The sequence below is a fragment of the Thamnophis elegans genome, chromosome 12 (genome assembly GCF_009769535.1).
Source record: "Thamnophis elegans isolate rThaEle1 chromosome 12, rThaEle1.pri, whole genome shotgun sequence".
Taxonomy (NCBI): Eukaryota; Metazoa; Chordata; class Lepidosauria; order Squamata; family Colubridae; genus Thamnophis; species Thamnophis elegans.
Window position 1 is genome coordinate 17,200,232 of NC_045552.1, and position 18,865 is coordinate 17,219,096.

The 18,865-nt window shown below is 45.1% G+C and overlaps 1 protein-coding gene across 3 annotated transcripts in view; it reads left to right on the forward strand.

Moving 5' to 3' along the window:
* Nucleotides 1-18,865, forward strand: part of AHDC1 (AT-hook DNA binding motif containing 1) — a 280,849-nt gene that overhangs the window by 41,700 nt on the left and 220,284 nt on the right. For all 3 annotated transcript variants that reach the window (XM_032227381.1, XM_032227379.1, XM_032227382.1), the window contains exon 2: nucleotides 8,394-8,441. In XM_032227381.1, coding sequence (XP_032083272.1) covers nucleotides 8,394-8,441 — 48 coding nt within the window. The remainder of the gene's footprint in view (nucleotides 1-8,393; nucleotides 8,442-18,865) is intronic.

Below are 18,865 nucleotides of genomic sequence, written 5' to 3' on the forward strand. Positions count from 1 at the left end.
TCATCTCCGTTTCAAAGCCAAAGAGCCAGCGCTGTCTGAAGACATCTCTGTGGTCATGTGGCCGAAGGCGCATGGAACACTGTTACCTTCCCACCAAAAGTGGTTCTTATTTTTTCTACTTGCATTTTTTTACGTGCTTTCGAACTGCTAGGTTGGCAGAAGCTGGGGCAAGTAACAGGAGCTCACTCCTTTACGTGGCACTAGGAATTCAAACCACTGAACAATGGCAAATGACTTCTGAAAGCTTGCCAAGGAAACTCCAGGCAATCACCAGAATCAACACTGATTTTGAATCTACAGTCATACAATCTCACCTACAGCCCTGATGTACAATGGTTGTCTCTCACCCAAGCTCTACTGGAGGTCCAGGACTGAGAATCTATATCAGTCAAGAGCTCCAGAGTTTGGGCACAACCACTAGGCTGTGTTATTGTCGAAGAGACCTCAAATGTTGATGGAACTGAATGAAGATAAACAACTGAACAAATTCCTACAGGAGACATTAGTCCTTCTGGTGACATCAACACAAGCCACTTGAGTCTTCACAGGTTGCAATCAGTACTTTCACTCAGAAGCAGACTTTCTAATTGGCTCTGCTCAATGGTCTACCTGTAGCCTTCTGAACTAAGAGAATTTGTCAAATTATCTTGAAAGGCAGCCACTTATTGCTTTTATTTGTATAACCATCTCTTTCAAGAGTCTTATTACTTTTTATTACCTCTCAATATTGCCTTTTGGGCGGGGTCAGTCTTTTGGGAAGGAGGACATCAACAAAGTTTGGAGGCTTGTGACTACACAGATGATTTCCATGAAGCACTAAGCCATAATGCCTTGCTTAGTTATTTGTTACTCATGATTTCTTGGAGAGGTCATACTGTCTGAGTTCACACAACATGCTTTTACCATAAGCAAGCCAACCATGTTATGGCTGAGAATAGAACAGAATAGAATTTAATTTAATTCTTTATTGGCCAAGAGTGATTGGACATACAAGGAGTTTGTCTTGGTGCATATGCTGTCAATGTACATAAGGAGAATAAAATCCATCCATCAAGAATAAAAAGATACAACACTTAAAGATAGTCATAGAGTATAAATAAGCAATTGGGAAACTATAAATATCAATATAAATCATAAGGATACAAGCAACAAAGTTATAGTCCTGCAGTCATAAGTGAAGGAGATGGGTGATAAGAACGATAAGACTAATAGATACTTCTTGACAAACTTGATATGGGAAATGGAACCTGGTCAGATGCCCCCTATATTTTGCCCCAATATCTTCAGCTATTGTCCCATCCTATGAGAATGGGATGAATGAACGGCTCGGTTCTAGTAAATGGTCAACACTTGTTCAGGAGTCATCGCAACTGATCTCTGGATATTAAGTCAGAATGGCTTCCAAACACGGTGAGACAATCTTCAGGAAAAGTTGAAGGAAACCATGTGGATCTCTAATTGACCAGGCAGGGACCATCCTTAATGGGTGGTAGCCCCTGTTCTGTGGTTAGAACCTTGAAAACTCTGCAAATTCTCAACCGAGCTGCCTGCGACCTTCCAAAATTGTAGGCGTGGGTCCAAAATTCCCAACAAAGTATAATTTTTAATACAAAGGGGAAAAAAAGTCAATTAACATATATGGGATGAATGATCATGAGCTCTATTTCATTTACGAACTTTAGTGCATGGTGATAAAGTTATATTAAATCCAATGTACCGTATTTTTCGGAGTATAAAACACACCAAGATTTTTAAGAGGCAAATTAAAAAGAAAAGTTTTTGCACTCTGCAGACCTTCCAAAAATGGCCCATTTTTTGTCAAAAAAAGGGAATGCATAGCCCTTAAGAGGCTTGTAGAGTGCTCCATGGGGCTGGGGGGGGGGGGCAAAAATGAGCAAAAAGTGGTCTGTTTTTCACTCATTTTTGTCCTCCCCAGCCCTCAGTAGCACTCTAGAAGGCTCCTAAAGGCAATGTACGGCGTTTTTGCATAGGGGGCGGGGTTTCAGGAGGCCAAAAATGCTGTATTCAGTGTATAAGACGCACCCAGACTTTCAGCCTCTTTTTTGAGGGAAAAAGGTACAACTGATAGTCCAAAAAATACAGTAGTTCCTACTTTGGGGGAATGTGAGCCCTATCATTCTGCTGAGACCATATATGGCCCTCGTCTCAAAAGTAAATAAATAAATAAATAATCCCAACTCTTGTTCTGTACATTCTGCAACCATCTTCAAGGGCATCTCTTGAGGTGCCATGTGGCTTTTTAGCACAACTAGAAGCTGTCACCACAGGTGTGAAAAGTGGATGGGTCACAAAAGGTTCAACATTTCCTTATATGTTGAATACGCCACACTGAATGATGTGAGAGAAAGAGATAAAGCAAACAGAAGTGGAGAAGTATTTTTCAGAGCAATTCATTACTTTTTAAAATTTCATCCTAAAGTTATCACTTTAGGTTTGGCTTGGCTTTAAAAAAAAAAAACTTTCTGGCAAGATATATCAGATGCAGACCTTCCGGGGACACAAGAGAACACAGAGAGGTTGAAAATTTTGTACATTATCACAAGAAATGAGTAAGTCGGCAGGAAGGAAGCAGATTGTGGAAGACTACTTGGTTGTATGATTTTCTTCACGAAGTTTTCTTGACTTGATCCAACACACCAGAGCCAAAACTAGGCTGAAAATACTAAGATGCCATAAAGAGTCATTACCACCATGTGATATTGGATTAGAACATCGCACTAAAGCCTAGCTTGTTTCACTAAAACCCATTTGACTGCGGGGTACGATGGTAACCCATAAACCATAGTGTTGTGGCCTGCCAGCAGAGCTGGCAGCAGATTTGAAAAGTGAGGAGTTTGGGGAGGAAGATGGGCCAGTCCTGGAGGCTGGGGAAGGCTCTGGTGAGGGCTCTGTGTTGGAAGGAGAGAGGGGGCCAGAGTCGTATTCCAGTTACCAGCTGCCTTCAGAGTCAGACATCAGTGAGGTAGACAAACAGCTGGAGCTTGTTCCCAGTGTGCCCATGCGCAGAGTTGCCAGACGAAGGGAACAGCTAAAGAACAGGGGTTGACTTGGGAGAAAGACCACAGGTGGATGGTGAATGGCCTCTCCCACAGGAATAAAAGAGGAGTGAAAGGGGAGTGGAGTTTGCTGGAGACAATTAGTTCCAAGCCAGATAAGGTCTGTGACTGTAAATCCTCCCTTGAAAGACTTTGTTGGTTTTGAATGAGAAGAATTCACAGTAAATTAATAAAAGGTTTTTTTGTCAGGACAAGGAGTTTGTTTCATGCTCTTGGGAAGCCTCGGTCAGAACACGTAGCTTTGTGGCTTCCTTAGTGCTCTCTGTGCTTCAGCAGTTCAACCCTAAGCTACAAATACTCCCTCCTACCGACACTGCAGTTTGTAGATGTGGAGGGCTGGATTGATACACAAATAGTCCTCATCTTATGACCGCAATGGAGCCTGCAGGGACCCTGTGGTGGTGGGAAAAGCAGGCCCAAAGCCTGCAGAGAGCTGGCATGGTGGGATGAGAAGATGCGATGTTGCTGCGCCATCTCTGCAGTTGGTCCTAACCATGAATGACTATGGGAGCGCTGCAGTGGCCATAACACCAAACCAAATTGTAAGTAGCCTTTGGGGTTTGTCGTACTTTCAAATGGTCACTTAAGTTACTGGTCATAAGTTGAGCATTTTCTGATTGCCGCTTTGCTAGAAACCCACAAACCATGTGATAACCCAGGATCGTGTGATTGAACCAAGGATGGACCCTCTCTCTTGGCTTGTCTTCCCCGCTAAAAAGGGGGGGAACAAACGTTGCGACGGAGTGTTAGACAAACAAAAGAAGCAAACGAATTTGCAGCAAACGCTCTCTTAAGCAGTGATGTAGCTGCTTGGATGCTGACTTTTCCACAGGAGGTAGGAACCTTCCGAGGGTTGGTGCTAGCAAGTAGCAAGCCTTTCTCAACTGTGCCTCGTTGATCCACACCTTCCCTCTTTCCACTTCTCTCCATCCCCCCCTTCCACACACACACAGACCTTTTACGCCTCTAATTAGCACGCTTGGCTATTCCAGGCTAACGCTTGGCCTCAGGTTATCTCCTTGGCGGGGATTAATAGTGAATCTGGGATGGTCTGGGGCTGCTACGTGGGGGCAGCGAATAGCCGCCATGTCAGCAGACGGTCTGCCGGCTTCTGGAAACAAGGCTTCAGCCTTGCACCTCTGTGGCGTGGCCACATCTTGAGTGACCCACCGAGTTGGAAGAGGCTGTTTTTCTGTACCGCCATAGCCAGAGACAGCCACGTGTCTCCTCCTTTCCAGATCTTTCTTCCACTCCTGGGGAGTGAAGAAAGAAAAAAGAGGATAACGGCTGGCAGGCAGGTCAGATTGTAGCTCTGGGCAGGCATTTGTGCGATCAAAGGGGATTTTATGTGGAATGTCTGTGTCAGTTTAAGCACCGTGTGTGGGAGATTGAATTTGCTGCAGCAGGCAGTTGGTGGGAAACGGGAGGGGGGCAGCTGGGTGGGAACGGCTCTCCTTGTTCTCCATCCTTTCTGGATTCATGGCCACTTCCTGACCTTTAGTGATTCTGTTCTTGGGGAGAGGCAGCCTGCTCAGCAGCATAAAGGGGCACGGAGCAGAGCTCACCAGGAGGATGCTCAGAGATGCTCTTTCACTTGGCAGGTCAGCGATGAAACAGAAAGCAGGGGCCTCTTGCAACTACCAAGTTGCACGCTTGGCATTGCTGCACACTTTGGTATGGCTGGGGGAGCAGAATTCATGCCCACCAACCTACAGTGACCCTCTTCTTAAATGCCAGCATGTGCTGGGATGAAGCCAACAGAATCTGCTAGCTCTAAACTCTCATGATTTCTTTGCCACTGAGTTCATCTCCTGCCTGTTCTCTTTGAAGGTCGAGGTGGCGTATGTGGAGCTGGGACATCTCACCTCATTGTAGCCCTAGAAGAATCATTGGGGTTGATTGGTCTCCTGTGCCTCAATGAGCTTTGTGATCAAATAAGGACTTCAATCAGGATTTTCCCAACCCAAATCCAAAATCCTAGCGCCAACAATACCATAGTTGCCTCACTAGAAGATACGTGTTGGTGGTGGTGTCCATATTTCGAATGCCCCAAGAAACTAATGAATCTATCCTGCATGAAGAAAGGCCAATGATCATGATCAATGCCCTAGAAATAACCAGGATTCATAGCTGTGGTACTTTCATATGAGAAGGTGCATTGAAAACGACTTGAAAACTGCAGATAGTCAGAATGCAGTCATTAAATTACCAATTACAGTTGGATATTAAGAGCATATATACCAATTTTTGACATGCTAGTTAGCTTTGGCCTGTCTGCAAAGTCCAACGTTTATATATTTCCCACCTTTATGCCAACTCAATAGGCATGGATTAGAATGGAAACATGCCTAATACTCCTCCCTTCCCCTGTTTTCCCCATAACAACAATCCTGTGAAGTGAGGTAGGCTGAGAAAGAGTGACGGGCTCAAAGTCACCTAGCCATTTTTCATGCATAAGTTGTGACTAGAACTCACAGTCTCCTGGTTTCTAGCCCGGTGTCTTCACCACTGCAGCAAAATGGCTCTGGTTTTTGGAAGAGGTTGCACCTTGTTGTTCTCCTTCCTAAAGCTGAGAGAAAGGGATTGGCCCAAAGTCACCTGCGCAATCTAATACAGGATTAGAAATCACCATGTCCCTGTTTGTAGGCCAACATTACTAACCGCTACAACAATGAACGCTTTGTTATAATGATAAAACAAGTAAAAAAAATCAGCGTGTAAACCTTTCTTCCGGTTACCATTGGATATAGCAGTATTGCTCAGCTCAGCAACTTTGAAATGTGTGGACTTCAACTCCCATAATTCCCCTGCCAGCATGACTGACTGGTGAATTCTGAGAGTTGGTCTACTCCTCTTAAAGTTGCTGAGGTTGAAAAATACTGGATTATAGGGTGGCTTAGAGACCATTGCTAGTGGCTAAGGTGCTGAGGTTGTTGATCAGAAAGGTTGGTGGTTCGAATCCCTAGCGCCGTGTAATGGAGTGAGCTCCCGTTACTTGTCCCAGCTTCTGCCAACCTAGCAGTTGGAAAGCATGTAAAAATGCAAGTAGAAAAATAGGAACCACATTTGGTGGGAAGGTAACAGCGTTCTGTGTGCCTTTGGTATTTAGTCATGCCGACCACATGATCACGGAGACGTCTTCGGATAGCACTGGCTCTTCATCTTTAAAACAGAGATGAGCACTGCCCCCTAGAGTCAGGAACGACTAGCACATATGTGCGAGGGGAACCTTTACCTTTACCTAGTGTCTGAGTAGGAGTTTTGTGGAAAAAAGAAAACTATCCTAGGTTGTATTTTCATAACACTTGTCAATATTTTGGGGCCAAATAATCACTTGAATCAAGGCAGGGATGGCTTTTGCTGATGAGCCAAAACAAGATTGCAATAAGATCCACAACTTAGTTGCATACATGCTACTGCTCTCAGTTCACACAGCATTATTAATAGAAAACATCCTTATTTAAAGAAGATTAAGAATTTAAAAAAATATTTTGGAGTACCCATTCTCCACATGTGCACAAAACCACTGAACCCGGTAAATAAAGAGAGTATGCGAATCTTTGGCATAGAATTGATGTTAAAATAATGCTAGACGTGAGAAATAGGTTGCAGAAATCATTTATCTGAAGACAAATGGATCAGTGACATGTGTGTTTAAGCAGGTCAATAGCATCCCCATGTGTGGATTTAAGGAAAAATCACTTTAAGGATTTATATCTATGGGTTTTCATTTGATAAGGAACAAGTAAAAGGAGATAATGAGAGACACTTGATAAGCGGGTATTCAAACTTCTTACAGATGTGATGGTTAAGGTCACCAGAGTATGGTTTTTTTTAGCTTAAGAAATCTAGTCCTCCTTTCTCTTTTAAAGATTGTATGGTAACACTTCCAAACAGTTGGCGATTGAACAATTTCATCTATGATAACGAATGGATTATTTGAAGCATATAATCAGTCACAGATTCACGCAACAGCACCAAACCATAAAGCATGATTTAGAGCCACAGTGGCTAGGTTCATCTACCATATTAAGCAATCAGCAAAAAGTCACTTTTTATCGTGTTAATGCAGGTTAATCCAACAAATTAACAGCTGGAATGTTTCTATTTGTACTGTCATCTCAGCAGCTAAGTTCTAGGATGATCTCTGAAATCAACTTTCCACCTGATAGGGTCTAATTTGAATGTCCATAGGCTATTCCCATATTCTACCAAGATGTTTCTTAATTAGTGACCTGGCTTGAACACAAGTCATTACTCCTCTCCATTCTCATTTGGACTCCCTTTGACACTTTAACCCGATGAAAAGTTGTTGAGTTGGGCTATGTATGACTCCAAATCTTTTTTGGGAGTTTCTTTTATGGCCTACATTAACTTTGCATTTTTTTTAAAAAATAAATAAATAAAAATAGATCTTTTATTTATTGTAGGGATGTGGTGGCTCAGTGGCTAAGCTGCTGAGCTTGTCGATCAGAAAGGTTGGCAGTTCAAATTTCTAGTGCCGCGTAATCGGGTGAGCTCCCGTTACTGTCCCAGCTTCTGCCAACCTAGCAGTTCAAAAGCACGTAAAAATGCAAGTAGAAAAATAGGAACCACCTTTGGTGGGAAGGGAACAGCGTTCTGTGTGCCTTTGGTGTTTAGTCATGCCAGCCACATGACCACGGAGACGTCTTTGGACAGCGCTGGCTCTTCGGCTTTGAAATGGTGATGACCACTGCCCTCTGGAGTCGAGAACGATTAGTACATATATATGAGGGGAACCTTTGCTTTTAGACCTCCCTTTTAAACTGGGCAACATTCAGATGTGGAGACTTCAACTCCAGAATTCCCCGCCCGGCATGTGCCACCCTCCTCAAAAAGTTGCCAAGTATGAAAAACACTGGTGTACAGATAGAACATTGATGTTCTCTAAACTGAAATCTGTTGGGTTGAAGAGCTTAGAATGCATGCAGTAAGTCCATTCTTGCCTTTTCTGCTAAGCAAGACCACGGGGCTGATGAAACAGTCATAAGTGCAAGGACTCGATTATAAGTCACTTTTTCCAACAACGTTGTAAGTCTCTAAATGAATGGTCCTAAGCCAAGGACCACAATTACTTCCTCCTTGGTGCAGACCTCCTCAAACTACTTCCTGCAGATAGAATGGTTTACATCAAGGAGAAAGACAGACTCCCCGGTTAATTCTGTGGCGGGAAGAAAATACTGTGGTTGGCGTACGCCAGATGCATTCCGCCCTGCGAGAGTCCCGTTTTGAATTGTATGGTTTCCGTAGCAGCTTACTACTTTTAGCCCAATTCTTGTGTTGTTTTTTTTCCAGGTGGTGGAGGATGTGAAGAAACCTGGAGGATCTCCTTCCCAGAACCAGGTATTTGCCGATCCCCCTGCTTCTCCAATGCATCAGGTCCCCCCGATTACCCGCAGGGTGCCTTATTTACAAGAAGGGCTTGCTTAGGCAGATGCCACTTCCTGTTTCACGGGTTAGAGAGGCTTTGGGGCAGAGGTGACAACCATCCTGTGGGGAGTTAAAGAAGTCCCATGAATAAGTCCTTTTCCTGCTCGATGTGCAGCAGGTCTCAGTCTTTGCTAATGATCGCCTGGCTCTCTCTCTCTCTCCTGAGATTTGAAGGTGGGATGCAGTTGCCATGCTGCTCAACACGCTTGGCTAGTCCCAGTCTTACTGAGCTGGAAGCCCGGGCCTGAGTAAATGGGGCTTCCTCCTCCTCTGCCTCTGACCCACAAGTTTGTCGGCTCAGGGAAGTTGTGGCTCATTGTCCCTCTTCTTCCCATTGCCGTCTGCAATATTTGTTCCCAGGATCCAGGTCTGGCTGCCAAGGAGTTAATATCTTTCCCTTCAGCACACAGGTGTATCCGGAACATGGAGGGCTCTGTATGTGGGGGGGGGAAGGGGGGGCAGAGAAGAGACCAAGGGAGGCAGTCAATGCTGGGAACAGGGAAAGGTGGGGGGGGGGGAGTTGTGTATCTGCTTTACAGCAGTCTCTTTGTGTCCCTTGCACATCATTAGTGAGTCAAAAGCACTGAGGGGAAAATAACCTGGTGGAGTTGGAATTAACCCCGTGGCAGCTGATGGATGGCAGCAGTGGGTGGAAAAAGGATTCAGACTTGCTTCTGCAGGTTTATGACTGGTTGTAGATGGAGGGGAGGGAGGGAGGCGAAGACGGTTGCTCTTAAGAAGGAGGCTGAGAGGGTTGAGGGGGGGGGGAGAGAGCAAGGTTGGAGAAATGAGTTTAGCTCATCCATCAGAGGCGTCCAGCCTTTACCCCACCCTCTTTCTTCATCTGCCACCAAATTTGGCTTCCTTGCCAGCCCACTGATGCTTGTTGGGCATAATGAGCTGCTACAGCATGACCCAAGATTAGAGGCGTCACAGGGTTGTGGGGATGGGGGGGAAAGCCAGTCATGCTAGCCCTGCCTTCCCTTAACATCTGTCCTTTCAACACACACACACACACACACACACACACACACACACACGGGGACACACACGCACACACGCCCTTCTGGCTTCTCCATTTCTGCTGTGTTCAAAGGGCTGTGCAATCCAAAATTGGCCCTGAGGGAGATCGAGGCTGTGCTGAAGGCTTGTTTACAAGGCTGCAGGGCACGGCCGGTCTGACGAGTCCTTCCCTGCAAAATGCCCAGCCGTGCAGAGGTGTGTTTGTGTGTGTGTGTGTGTGTGTGTGTGTGCACGCATGCATTTCTAAGGGGGGATAGCAGAACCCAAGATGCTCTGAGTCTGAGGTCCCTGTCTTCTACAGCAGGGGGTCTCCAACCTTGGCAACTTTAAGACTTGTGGACTGCAACTCCCAGAATTCCTCAGCCAGTGAAGCTTCTGGGAGTTGAAGTCCGCAAGTCTTAAAGTTGCCAAGGTTGGAGACCCCTGTTCTGGAGTGCCGGGTGCAATAAAAAAGGGAGACTTCATCCCCTTCCGGCGGTAGTTTTGGCAACAGCCAGTGAAATAATTCCTGCTTGAAAATAGGGTGGTGGTCCTTCAGTGCTTCGAGGGGTGCCCCCCTCTTTTTTTAAAGGACCCAGCTGTCACACTGCAGCCAACTCGGTGGCAGGTAATTGCAGTGTCCCCGGCAGCAGATTACAGTGTTAAAGTGAGGAATAAGCAGCAGGAACAGATGAGCTCTTAAGCAACCACATCTCCTGTTTTCAGGCCGGCAACTTTCTTTTGCTTATTAATATAATTAAGATGCTGGTAAGACAGAAAACACAGGAAGTGTTTGCAGGAGGTCAGAGAGCCTGCTCTGGGCTGGGGGAAGAGGGGTTGAAAGGAAGGAAGAATTTGGTGGTGCTGTTGTGCCTTCCTGTTGTGAGATTCCTCCTCCCCTTACCCCTGAATTCCGCCCCTGGCCCCAATTTTCCTTTGCTCCAGTTTTTTGCCCTCTTTCTCATAATCCTGTTCTGCCATTATCGGCTCTGGGGATTATACGTATGCTTCATTCAATTGGTGTAAAGGGCTATGATGGGACTGGGGGTACTTCATTCACTTTTTATATGAAAGATGCACACCAGACAATAAGTTTCAGCACTTGGAGTCCATTGTTTTTAATTGGGACCATTCAGTGATCACATTGAATCACATTATTGCAAGGATCACATTGCAATAAACAAAGACGTACATTCAATTTTGCAGCTACTAAGATTGTTGGATGAGCAGGCACAAAAACAGCCAGGGAAGCGATTGAAGCCTGGGAAACTGAGACCTTCATCAATTAACAGGAAGGGCAGATTTATCCCCAGTTTATCAAGTACTTAGGAGGCAAAGGCTTGGCAGCACAAGGAAACAACAGCCAGCCATCAACACCCCAATCTACATCCAAAAAGCTACATACCACAAGCACCATATAAATACCACACACAGAACAGCCCCAAAGCACACAGAGAATTTCCCTGAGGATGGGCTCCAGCACAAGTACAAAAGCTGGGAAGACAAAATCTCTGATCCCAGTGACCAGTGTCCTACAAGGAATGGAATCCTTTTCCAGCGGCATCCTCTTGCCAATGAAACAGGCACATGTTGAGACTCCTGAGAGCAGCCCGGATCAACATCAGATGATGTGGGGCCCTAAATTACAGTCTTACATTGGTGCGTTAATCTCAAAGGATTCCCACAACCTCCCCTACGCTTCCCTCCAATGTCTGCAAGGCACTGGGCTCTTCTCTTGGGTAACCCAGCTAGCTAGCTGGCTCAGTGTAAGAATTGATGTGCTGAGGGGTCAGCTTCAGCCTCTCTGAAAGGCCCTTTGTGTAGTGAGTACAAGCTTGTCCCTACCTCCCTAGCCAGTCTTGCAACTCGGTTCCCTAGGTTATGCCCCTGTTTCAGGACTATTCCCCGTTTTGAGAACACTTTTGTTTGGTGGTGGGGTGGGGGAGTGAATTGATGTGCACCTGCGTTTTTGCTGATTTCTTGATGTGAATACTCTAGCAGCTTAGTAATACAGAGACTCTTGACTTCCAGGATATTACGGTATCCCTACCCTTCTGTGCACTTAGCCATCCTTGGGCTCCAAAACAAAGTCGGCTGTTTTTGCTAGAAGAGAGTTTTCTTTGAAACTTGCCGTTTTATTTATTTGCTTTAAAAGGGCCATTTCTCTAGGACGCGTCCAACCCCGTATGGATTTTTTGGGGAAGTACACAACAAAGCTTGGCGTAATGGAAACACAATCACAGCGATAGGACCCAAAAAAACCCCAAGCAGACAGAGATCTCCAAGCACTGAAAAGAAAAGTGATTTGGTTCTGCAATATTTCCTGCTCAATATTTTCATCCCCTCTTGGGGATGGGTTACTGGGTGGTGTCCTACAAACTTTTGCCATTTTTTTTTGGCTGAGGCACATGGGGACTGTTGAAAGCAGGAGAGGGAGCTAAGCTGATGGGTATGAATAATAAAAAACAGCGGAAAATAAAGAATATGCTTATATACAAAAGCATCCTCCAGCTACTGAAACAGTCTCTAATGTTCTTATCATCCTTTTCAGCTAAATTGCATTTATATTGTGTATCTGCTGGGCATGGACCTCATTTACTGGTAAATATATAAAATACACCTAAAATAGATAAACAAGTATATTTAATACAGTATTGTTTTGTGTGAGGTTTTTTTTAAAATACGACATTCTGACTTTTAAAGTTTTTCGCTATGATTTATTACATTTATAGGTAGTTCTCAACTTACAACCGGTCAAAGTTCTCATGGACTTACTTGGGGGCTACTTATGACCTAGATTCAAAGTTCTGACAATTGTTTTTCTCTGCAGTCTCTTGACCCCACAACCAGACCACATATACAGCTGTTTGCAGTGTCTTGCGGTCACATCAGTGATGGGATGCAGCCAGTTCGCGCCAGTTCGGGAGAACCGGTTGTTAACTTTCTGAGCAATTTGGTGAACTGGTTGCTGGAAGAAATCACTAGGGCAGAGAACCAGTTGTTAAATTATTTGAATCCCGCCACTGGGTCACATGACTGCATCCTGTTTGTAACAAAACAACATCCATAACTAACGATCGGTTTGTTTAATGGCTGCTGCAAAAAAGATCAAAGAATTGAGTCGGTCCATTATGGTGAACTTACTTTATGACCATCATGAATTGCAAATGGGAAGAGAAGGCTCCGTTATCATTGCAACTTGAGGATCACCTGTAAAACTCACTTTTTAAAAAAAGAACGAAGTCTGTACACCAGTGGTGGGTTTCAAAAATTGTTGGAACCTACTCTGTGGGTGTGGCCTCCTTTGTGGGAGTGGCTTGCCACCCATGTGACCGTATGGGAGTGGCTTGCAACCCATGTGACCAGGTATGAAATTATGAATTAGTACTTAGGTCGGTCCAAGTAGCTATTCAGAAACTCTGGCATTGAAGCATACAAGTCTTAAAGCTGTCAGGTTACAAGATCCTTGCAAGTGGTGGGTTTGAAAAATTTTTGGAACCTCTTCTGTAGGTGTGGCCTGCTTTCCGGGTCCACTGGTGGAACCTCTTCTAACCGGTTCAGTAGATTTGACGAACCAGTTCTACCGAATAGATGCGAACTGGTAGGAACCCACCTCTGCTGTACACATATATCTCCTCGCCCCATTTTAGTCTTAAAGCCATCTTGCAAGATAGGTTAGATTGAGAGTTAATAATATCCATTGCCAGAACATGGAAATTGGAGTCTCCTGCAGTCCAACCATGACACCACAGTGCTTCCTGAATCTTTTTTTTCAGAGCAGTTTTAGTAAGAAGTGTGAGTTGAGTTCAATGGCTAGAGCAGGGGTCTGCAGCTTTAAAAACTCAAAGAGCCATTTGGACCCATTTCCCACAGTCAAGAAAACACTGGGAGCCATAAAATCTGGGTGGGTGTGGCCTACTCGACATCACTCACTCTCACCCAGTCACATTACCTGCCCCTAGCCACGCCAACTGGTGTCAGTCAAGGACCGCCTGTACAGTTGGTTTCAGTTTCTATCGCTGCACCTATTCTATGAATTGTCCTCCCTCCAGGAGTTATCGTATTTTTTGGAGTATAAGACACACCTTTTTCCCTCAAAAAAGAAGGTGAAAATCTGGGTGCGTCTTATACACTGAATACAGTATTTTTTTTTGCCTTCCAAAACTCCGCCCCCTTCACCAAAATGGCCGTGCAGAGCTTTTAGAAGGCTTTCAGTGAGCTCCTGGGGGCTGGGGAGGGCAGAAATGAGTGAAAATCAGGCCGTTTTTGCCCCCCCCCCGGCAGCACTCTTATAAGTTTCCTAAAGGCTATCCATGCTGTTTTTTGACAAAAAAACGGGCCCGTTTTCATGAAAAACAAGCCGTTTTATCTCTCCCCCTCCCCCGCCTCCAGGAGCACTCTACAAGCCTCTTAAGGGCTATTCATGCCCTTTTTACAAAAGAAACGGCCATTTTCGCGAAAAACAGGCTCTTTTTAGGAGGTTTGCAGAGTGCAAATTTTATTTTTCCTCTTCAAAACCTTGCTGCATCTTATACTCCGGTGCATCTTATATGCTGAAAAATATAGTAGTCTGTTCTCCTGACTTGGTAAGAAAGGCATCTCAAAATGAAAGCCGTACGGAGAATCGAATGCTCACCAACTTTTGTTTTGTATAATGTATTTCTCAAATTATTTTTCTTGCTGTTTTTGTTTTATTTTTTACTATGCTACCGCGGATAGTTTGATTACTTGGTGTTGGATTTGATTTGTATGCACTGAATCATTTCAAGAATCCCAGAGGCCTACAACATCCAGGCTTCAGCCACCTACCTATCTAATCCATCAATCTATAACCTGGATTGACGGTTCACGGGTTGTGTGAACCCCCAGATATTATGCTATTCTTCCCTTCGGGCGCTGCTTCCTGCCTGGAAAATGGTTCTTTTGAACCTCTGCTCAAGTTTTGAGCGGGTGCTGCAGACAAAATGGTTTGAAACGTTTTGCTGGAAGAGGAATGGCTTGCTGGGTTCATCGTCTCTGGATGCTTCAAGCTGTTTTCCCCTTGGAGCTGAGGTCTGAACTGGCGAACAAACTTGCTTGGCAAAACAAGGACAACATCCTGTTTTCCTTAAACTTGTGGAGGTGTTCCTTCTTCTGTGCATGCACCATTCAATAAGGAGGCTCTGTCTATCCAGAGTAGCCAGTTTTACCATGGTGGTCCAGGAGGGCTACCATTACTCAGTCCATGGGGCACTTTGACCATGCAAGCTTCATCTTGCTTGTGACAAATACACAGGGATGTCTGTCCTAGCCTATAGCCGCCCCGCCCCCCCTCTCGTCTGCTGCTCTGTTTTGCCTTATCCAAGTTGTTTTGCATTAATTCATTTGTTTGTCCTAAAGTGAAACAATTGGGGGAGGGACTGGGGGGCTGCATTCAGTGGGCTTGGGGAGAAGGGAAGGGGTCACACTGGGAGGGTCAATTATGCAAAAAGGGGGCAGGTCTACATGATGCTTTTGGAGAGGTTAGAATTGAAGGTTTTTTTCTCTTTCTTTCTTTCTTTCTTTCTGTCTTTCTTTCTTTCTTTCTTTCTTTCTCTCTCTCTCTCTCTCTCTCTCTTGTGCTTTTATGCCATAGTGCCTTTTAAGCTTAGCAGTTCTTTCTATTTCCTGTCTCAAAATAGCAGCAAATGGCATTCAGTTGTGCAGGCTGAAGAGGCTTTCAGGGCTTCAAAAAAAAAAAAAAGGCTGAGGCCACCAGTGTGCCCCCCCATCACCCCTCCCTCCTACCCTTTTCAGATGTTATATTTTTCTCCTTCAGGGATAGGAAAATGTGTGCTCTGAAGGAAAAGCCATAAGCTTTAAGAGTTGGAGCACGCTGCACTCTTGGCTTACTCCTTGGGGCAGTAGAAACAGGTATATTGTGTCTTTTTCTTTAATCCTCCCTATATTTCATTTCCTGCCTTCCCTCCGGAGAGCAGCGAATTGCCTAAACAAAGGGGCTCTTTTTAAAAAACCCTTCAACAGCCCTGTAAGGTAGTTTCAGCTGCCTCTGGGCACACAATAGTTCTCTCTCTCTCTCTCTCTCTCTCTCTCTCTCTCTCTCTCTCTCTCTCTCTTCTCTCTCTCTCTCTCTCTCTCTCTCTCTCTCTCTCTCTCTCTCTCCCTCCCCTCCCCTCCCTCCCTCCCTCCCTCCCTCCCTCTCTGTGTGCGCGTTTGTGTGGAGATCTTCCTTAGCCTTTGAATAGGATGCTGGGATTCAAATCCAATGAATGGGACGGGGCAGAGCTACTACTCTGCATTGTTACGTTAAATGCTCTTCATTCCCTCCCCTCCCCTACTGTTCCCCATATATTTCACTATTTTCGTGTCTTGTGTCACATTAAATTGCAATTCAGCCACAGCTTTTTAAAGGGTTCCATGTGTATTCCTGAAGTTTTGGGGGAGAAACGGGTGGGCCTGAGGCTTCAGTTGCTGCCTAGCCCTGGTTTAATTCAGCCCATCTGGGTGGCAGGATTTAGCTCAACTTTTGGTGGATCTAAAAAGCCAAGCAGGTTTGGACTTGGTTAAGATTTGGCTGGGAGATGTAGGAGGTGATTAGGCTGAGCCTGAGAGTGGGGTCAAATGCATATCGGTCTGGAGTCCCTATTGTACGACCCATTACGATTCACGACCCCATGGACAACTTTCCTTCAGGCCTTCCTGTCCTCTACCATCCTCTGGAGTCAATTTAAGCTCACAGCTACTGCTTCGGTGACTCCATCCAGCCACCTCATTCTCTGCCATCCCCTTCTTCTTTTGCCCTCAGTCTTTCCCAGCATGAGGCTCTTCTCCAATGACTCCTTCCTTCTCATTAGGAGATCAGGGTTGATCTCCTCTAGGACTGACCGGTTGGATGGCCTTGCAGGCCAAGGGACTTGCAGGAGTCTTCTCCAGCACCATAGTTCAAAGGCTTCAATTCTTTGGTGCTCAGCCTTTCTTATAGTCCAACTTTCACAGCCATCCATTGCAACTGAGAAAACCATAGCCTTGACTATACGCACTTTTGTTGGCAGGGTGATGTCTCTGCTTTTTAGTATGCTGTCTAGTCCCTATACTCCCCCACAAAGAGACTGAAGTCCAGCTTCCTTGAAGTCAGTTGACAATTATCTGGGCCAATTTGGCTTGGCCATCAGTAGTTTAGTTTATTGTCATTGCACCTCGTACAATGAAATTAAATGCCATCTTCAGTGTATATTATAACTATAAAAATGAAACACAAACATCCTTCACATTCTATACAATTGAGTTGAAAACCCCTGATATTGCATTAATATTACACTATGCAGTAGAATTCAATATAGTTACTGCTCTGTGATAGAAACTGTTCTTCAGCCTATTTGTCCTTTTTTTTATTGTCCTGTACCATCTGCCAGATGGTAATAATTCAAAAAAAAGGGGGGGGGTTACCCAGGATGAGATGGATCTTTAAGAATGTTTAGATCAGATAGATCAGATTCCTGCGTAGCATGGAATAAATCATAGTGCTTTTTAACTACAGGTAGCCCTGGATTCACAGCCACCTGTTTAGTGACCATTTGAAATCACTGGGGGAAGAAAAAGGGACTTGATAGTTTTTTCAACTTGCCACCATTGCAGCATGGGATCAAAATTCAGATGCTGTCCGCTGGGTCATATTATGACGGTTGCAGTGCCCCCTCGGTCATGCATTCCCTTTCTGCAACCTTCGACAAAGTCAATGAGGGACCCAGATTCGCCTTACAACGGTGTTATGAACTTAACCACTGCAGTGATTCTCTCAACAATGGTGGCAAGAAAGGTCATAAAAATGGGGCAAAACTGACCACTGTCTCGCTTAGCAAGATAAATTCAGGACTCCGTTGTGGTTGTAAGTCGAGGACTACCTGTGTATGGCGGTTCCCGGTTTCTTGCGCCTGACAGGAAACCATTAAAGAATGCAAGACTGTCGACTAGGCGGCCAAGTAAAACTTGACTTGAAGTCGCCTTGATTTACTTTTTAAGTCTAAATCAGGACTGCTGAGTGCTTCCCTTAGACAGGTGGCCTGAACCTGGATCTTCCAGCACTCTAGGACACTTATATTCCAAAGACAGCATGTCAGCTGGTACAAATCTGGATTGGATTTGGAAACTGCAGCTGGCCATCTCATGTCTTACTCTCCTCTCTTCCTTGCCCTTTGCCATTTAAGGCTTTGCAGAGATGACCATAGGTGACAGTCTTTACCAGTGAGGTATCACAGAGGGTGGACGGCTATGGAAGAGGGCAGGCCATTACATTGCTGAGGGTGGTGTCAAGGAGGAGAATCACGGCAGGTGCAACTTGCTATGTTTGCAGAGAGGATACCAAGGCGTAAGGCAAGTTGCAGCTGCTCCAATCCTTCCTTTCGTGGGATTGCAAGCGGTTCGTATCCCCAGCCTCTGTGGCGGTCCTTCCCCCTTTAGCACTGCGCAGATGTATTGGATGGCAGCTCCTGGATTGAGGAGAAGGGCTCTGTTGCATTTGGTGGACCTGATATTCCGTCCACCAAGATGGTAGAGGAAACCCAACGATTGCCCTCCTGCATGGCTCAGCTCTGCCTTACTCGAAGTTCCTTTTTAAACCAGGCATGTCAAACCACAGAGTGAGGGATGCACACAGCCTTTGATAACTAGCAATGTGGACCCAGAAGACTGTAAACTTTTAACAGTATGATGGGATTTATATACATTAACTGTATTGCATGTATTTGACAATTCCTTTTCATTCAGTTCGACCCAAATGATGGACACCCATGCCTTTGAACCAGTGCTTCCCAGTGTGGGGACAATGATTTTTAATGGGGGCAATTTGAATCTTGTTTTAAACCACGTAATGGCCTTTTAGGCTTCCTCTGCATGAGTAGAGCTCACTTTTTGAGTAAAGTAAGAAACATATGTCACGGGGGGGAGGGGCATCAGGATCTTAGAGATGCTTAGGTGGGGCATGGCCAAAAAAAGGTTGGGAACCACTGCTTTAAACCAAGACTTGAGGGACGTGGGGAGCAGCTAGGAGTGGGTGATTATAAAATTGAGTAGCTACCATGAAGGATCTAGTCTATGCTGTAGAACTGGGGTCTTGGCAACTAAGTTATGGACTTCAACTCTCAAGAGTTCCCAGCAAGGCCAGCTTGAGGTGACAAAGTCATTATTTTATTGGGCTGCAGGTGCTCTAGAGCAGGGGTCTCCAACCTTGGCAACCTTAAGATTTGTGGGATTTCAACTCCCAGAATTCCTCAGCAACAAGGAATTCTGGGAGTTTGAAGTCCACAAGTCTTAAAGTTACCCAAGGTTGGAGACCCCTGCTTTTAGAGTGACCCAGTGCG